Source organism: Borostomias antarcticus (assembly GCF_949987555.1).
Source record: "Borostomias antarcticus genome assembly, chromosome: 7".
Classification (NCBI taxonomy): Eukaryota; Metazoa; Chordata; class Actinopteri; order Stomiiformes; family Stomiidae; genus Borostomias; species Borostomias antarcticus.
In genome coordinates this window covers 5,734,122-5,739,883 of record NC_140240.1, presented here as the reverse complement: position 1 = coordinate 5,739,883, position 5,762 = coordinate 5,734,122, and the positions used below count along the sequence as shown (strand labels likewise).

At 45.0% G+C, this 5,762-nt stretch overlaps 1 protein-coding gene across 1 annotated transcript; it reads left to right on the top strand.

Annotated features, from left to right (window-relative positions):
- Positions 1 to 700: 700 nt before the first annotated feature.
- lrrn1 (leucine rich repeat neuronal 1) lies at positions 701 to 3,596 on the top strand (the record flags this gene model as incomplete). The annotated part of the gene is made up of 1 exon (XM_084440996.1): positions 701 to 3,596. The coding sequence occupies one exon, from the start codon at positions 701 to 703 to the stop codon at positions 2,843 to 2,845; it is 2,145 nt and encodes a 714-aa protein (XP_084297122.1). The 3' UTR covers positions 2,846 to 3,596.
- Positions 3,597 to 5,762: the final 2,166 nt, after the last annotated feature.

Here is a 5,762-nt window from a genome sequence, read left to right as displayed (position 1 = left end):
ACAAACCACCTCTACTACAGTATGTGTGGTGATTACATCATATTGCAGTTCCATCTTTAAAATGCAGTGGACCCGTTAAAAATACTGGCGCATTATGGTCTTTTTCTCTCTAGGCATAGAGAATACTAAAATATCATATTTAATGGTATTCGGAGAAGCTAATGATCTTGTCCTCATGGGTCTGTTGGGTAGATGAAAGCACTCAACTGAATTTGATCTCAGTCCAAGTCTGTGTTTTTGCATTTTCTCATAACTGATGATACTGCACAATTCTCAGAAGTACTGTAACGCTCAGTATTATACTGTAGGAAGTTGTGATAGTTTTATCAAGATTTAAGTAGATAAGCTATTGCTTCCTCCACCTGACCATTGTAATGTCAAATCACTATTTTACCTTTTGGTGTGTTCAGGATACCAACTGAAAACTGTTCAGTGACATCCTCTTGTCTTTCTTTCCAGATCTCCCCGTTCTCCCAAGATATTGCTGCAAGAAGTACAGAACACCTGGACGCTCATACAAACACTCCACTTGTGCTCAGAAGGCCCTGGTCTCTACACATCTTGACCATTTGAGAGGGGATAAACCATAAATCAACAGAATATCTTGTTGAGGCCAATATCACACCATCCTCCAAAGTAATCTTTCTCTGCTGCTGTCCCATCCTCTGTGGGTTAGGGCAGGTGAAAACAGACAGACAAAATGGCTACAGGGAGCTTCAACTTCTGTCTGCAAGGCCAGCTGTTCTTCTTTGTAACCTTTGGACTGTCCTCTGTGCAGAGTAATGAGTGTCCGCAGCTGTGTGTGTGTGAGATCCGACCCTGGTTCACCCCCCAGTCCACCTACAGAGAGGCCACGACCGTGGACTGCAACGACCTCCGCCTTACACGCATCCCAGGCAACCTTTCCAGCGACACACAGGTGCTTCTCCTGCAGAGTAACTACATCGCCAGGACCGGCGAGGAGCTGGAGCAACTCTTCAACCTCACCGAGCTGGACCTCTCCCAGAACAACTTCAGCAGCATCCGTGATGTGGGCCTGAACAACATGTCCCAACTCACAACCCTGCACCTGGAGGAGAACCAAATCACTGAGATGCCTGACTACTGCCTGCAGGATCTCAGCAACTTGCAGGAGCTCTATATCAATCACAACCAGATCAACATCATCTCTGCCAATGCCTTCTCTGGGCTTCACAACCTGCTCAGGCTCCACCTCAACTCCAACAAGCTCAAGATCATTGACAGCCGCTGGTTTGAGTCCACCCCCAACTTAGAGATCCTCATGATTGGGGAGAACCCTGTGATTGGTATCCTAGACTTCAACTTCAAGCCTCTAGTGAACTTGAGGAGCTTGGTATTGGCTGGAATGGATTTGACTGATGTCCCCGGAAATGCATTTGTGGGACTTGATAATCTTGAAAGTCTCTCTTTCTATGACAATAAGCTTGTCAGAGTTCCTCAGAAATCCCTTCAAAAGCTGCCTAACCTGAAATTCCTAGACTTGAACAAAAACCCTGTGCACAAGATCCAAGAGGGTGACTTCAAGAACATGCTGAGACTGAAAGAATTGGGCATCAACAACATGGGAGAACTGGTGTCCATTGACCGTTATGCCCTTGACAACCTCCCTGAGCTCACCAAGCTGGAAGCTACCAACAACCCCAAGTTCTCATATGTCAACCGGCAGGCGTTCCGCGATGTCCCGGCCCTGGAGAGCCTCATGCTGAACAACAACGCCCTGAATGCCCTCTACCAGGCCACTGTGGACTCTCTGCCCAACCTGCGGGAGGTCAGCCTCCACAGCAATCCCCTGCGCTGTGACTGTGTCATCCAGTGGATGAGCTCCAATAAGACCAGCATCCGCTTCATGGAGCCCCTGGCCATGTTCTGCGCCATGCCAGCTGAGGTCCGAGGTCAACATGTGAGGGAGTTGCTGCAGCGGGACTCGACTGAGCAGTGCCTGCCCATGATCTCGCATGAGACCTTCCCCAACCACCTTAACCTGGACATTGGCATGACCGTGGACCTGGACTGCAGAGCCATGTCCCAGCCAGAGCCTGAGATCTACTGGGTCACTCCAATGGGGAACAAGGTGATAATGGACACCCTGTCTGATAAGTACAGCCTGAGTGAGGAGGGAACACTGCGGATCTCTCACATCCAGGTGGAGGACTCTGGCAGGTATACCTGTGTGGCCCAGAATACAGAGGGGGCAGATACCAGGGTCACATCCATAAGGGTGAATGGGACTCTCTTAGACAGCACCCAGCTCATGAAGGTATATGTGAAACAGACCGAGTCTCACTCCATCCTGGTCTCCTGGAAGGTGAACTCAAATGTCATGACCTCCAATCTTAAGTGGTCATCTGCCACCATGAAAATAGACAATCCCCACATCACCTACACAGCCAGGGTGCCAGTGGATGTACACGAGTATAATCTCACACACTTACAACCTGCGACTGAGTACGAGGTCTGTCTCACAGTCTCCAACATTCACCAGCAAACTCAGAAGTCGTGTGTTAATGTCACAACAAAGCATGTTACCTTTGCTGTGGAAATATCTGATCAAGGTACTAACACTGCTCTAGCAGCTGTGATGGGAACAATGTTTGCAATCATCAGCCTGGCCTCTATGGCCGTATACACTGCCAAGAGGTGGAAGAGGAAGAACTATCATCACTCTCTGAAAAAGTACATGCAGAAAACCTCCTCCATCCCATTAAATGAGCTATACCCTCCCCTCATCAACCTGTGGGAGGCAGACAGCGAGAAGGACAAAGAGGGGTCCACAGAGACCAAACCCAGCCAGGTGGACACAACACGGAGCTACTACATGTGGTGAAAGACGCTACCCATGATGAATGCAAAAAGGTTATTTTGAGGAGCACAAACACACATCTTGATTTTTCTGCTTTGCACATTCGAGGTGAACGATAGACTGATATCGCAGGACTTTATATTGCCTTTTTTCTCACCCCTCTTTCTCACACTCAGTATGGCAGCTTTGTGTAGCCTCCAGGACTTGGTAGTCACTGTGCTTTATTTTTAGTACCTGTTTGATAGCACAGCATGGATATTGTCATGGATTCAGTGTGAGGCGACGAATGCAGGAGCTGAAATCAGATCCTTTTTGATTTGTATCTATGGCAGTATTCTTTAGAGATGCAATGTTTCCTTATCTTGTAAAACAGTTCCACTGTTAACTGTTGTGCACAAAAATATATAAACAACATTGATTATGTCTATTGACTTCAGTATAAGCTGATGATATACAGTCTGTTGAATAAAGTTAGCGATTGTTCTGTAATGTTGTAACTTTATCAACTATGATTTGAACTAGGCCTACTTTATGACATTAACAAGCAGTCATTTTGATTTAGAACTTCAGTTTGCAGAGGACATACTGTAAACCAGCAATAGGAATATGAACGTGTAATTATTAGGTAAGTACAGTAGATTTAAGGCGTTTTTAATGATCTAAATATTATTTTTTATTTTGATAAAATCTGTCAATAATCACTGGTTTTGTTGTGATTTATACACACACACAACACACACATTGTATATTAAGGAGCAAGCTAAATAAACTACTTTTTTCCTCCTATTTTTTACACTATGATTTTCAGGTCATGTGTCTTTATTTGCATTTATCAAACTTTTCAAAACGAACTTTGTAAGAATGAAGATGTGACTGAAATTGGGATTGAAGCCTGATCTCCCATAGGACGTGTGGGAACTCTCCAAACAATGTCTGTGTCAGACTAGTCTTGCATAGCCAGACCAATCTCCACACTTCGTTTAAGCTGTGCCAGCGCTGGAGACAGGTCTGGCTGGACATATTACCATTCTGCAATAGGGGGGAAAAAAACACAGTATTTCTTTAAACCAATCACAGTCGTCTTGGGCGGAGCCAGCCCCGGACGCAGCGACGGTGCTCTTGCAAAATAATCGGGATCGAATCTGATTGGTGCCGAGAGAATCTCGGCCCGAATCAGATTAATTTGAGTTGCCAGTCTCGCCACTGATTGGGCAGTGTGACAACGAATTACAAGGTTTATTGCCAAAACATACATCCGTTGAGTCAGACTAGTGTCAGACATTAAAAACTACAGTTCTGTTTCAGTTTAGGCATTGACACAACAGATCATTTGATAGGAAAGGGACAGAGGGAGATATTCAAACTAGATAGAATCAGTCTCCAATGCTGCTGTAAAACACCAGGAGCACATAAAAACTCAAACCACAGATGACAGATTTTGGAAATCAGGAGAAAGATATTGGAAGAAATCCCTGACATCTTCTGGGAAAAGGGAACCGATACATGCTTTCCATTGTCTTTAAAGGCATGCATTCCAACAGTCTCAGATGAGTGCAAAAGAAGGGAGTAATTATGGATAATGGGGCATTATTACTTAGCACAGATGCTGCATTATCTGACAGTCAGCAGTTCTGCTTTAATCAACCAGGTGCTTCTAGATCCAAATTGTCTGCACTTGCTTTGTTGGTGGAGTTGAGAACACAAGTCTTAGGGGGAACCAATAAGCTTACTTGTGTGTTTCCTCACTTGCTTTTTACATGAATCATTGTAGTCTCGATAGCCTATAATCAAACAGTAGACATGTTTGTGTCCATCCCAACTTCTCTCAGAAAAGCATAGTGACAGATGCTAAAGACAACAGGTGAGAGGGAAGGAGCATGAATCTGAATCGATGGTTTCTCCCAACACCTTTTCCAAAGAGAACCACAATTCTACTTCAACACAATCCCAGTTTTATTATCTTCCTCAATTGGCAAGTGAGTCTCTATTGGCTGAAGGCTCTTTTTGTGTTTGATGTTTGACTGACGGCTGGTGGCTTTGTAGGGAAATCAGACCTTCTGTGTATGTTCCCCCGACAACGTATTCAGTACTCTGTTCTCTCATGTTCTGTTCCTCCCTCCCTGGATGGGTGAAGCTGATCTATTACGGTGACGGGGAAGAAAACAAGAGAGCTATTCATTCTGCTGTTTAGTTTGCTATGGAAGGTTGCAGTGACACCATTTGTAGCTGACTTCAAACCCTTGTAAGAGGAAACAAAATGGCTATACTGCTGTTCATCATTGAATTGCAGCAACAAACTGCTATTAATGTTAAATAGTGTTATATAATGCATTTGGACAGTGTTGTAAGTGAATCTCTTTGCTACATTGTTCTTTTTCCCTGAGTTGTGAGATGTCAGGAGAGGATGTGAGAAAATGTCATTGAATGTCAGAGAGCCTTTTGGGAGACATGGGGTCCTGTGTGCTGAAGTGATGAGCAGATAGAGCAGGAACTGGCCTTTCCCAAACCCTGTACACTGGTATTATACTTCGCCCATGTCATTACTTCCCCTTTAATCTCAAAGCCATGGACCCTCCTCTTTATTGTGTCCACGGCTGCTTTCAGATCTTTGGAAGAGAACTTGTTTCGTTGGATGCCAATCAATGGAGGCTTTTGAGACTGTGTACAAGGAGTCAGTGCCATGTGCCATCCCAGCGGCCTGTTTCCATGACAACCCGGCGCTGCTCCCACCTGCAGAAGCTGGCAGCAATCTGAAAAAAGCCCCCAAGGCACAGTGCCTGAAATACCACTGACAAGGTCAAGTCCCCGCAGGCACCAAACCACAAAAACACCATGTACCCTTTCAAAGGTGTGGGGGGAGAGAGAGAGGGGGCTAATTTTGCCTTGGCAATGAATTAACTAAATAACAAACCAATACCTCTTCATGTTGGAGTCAATATCC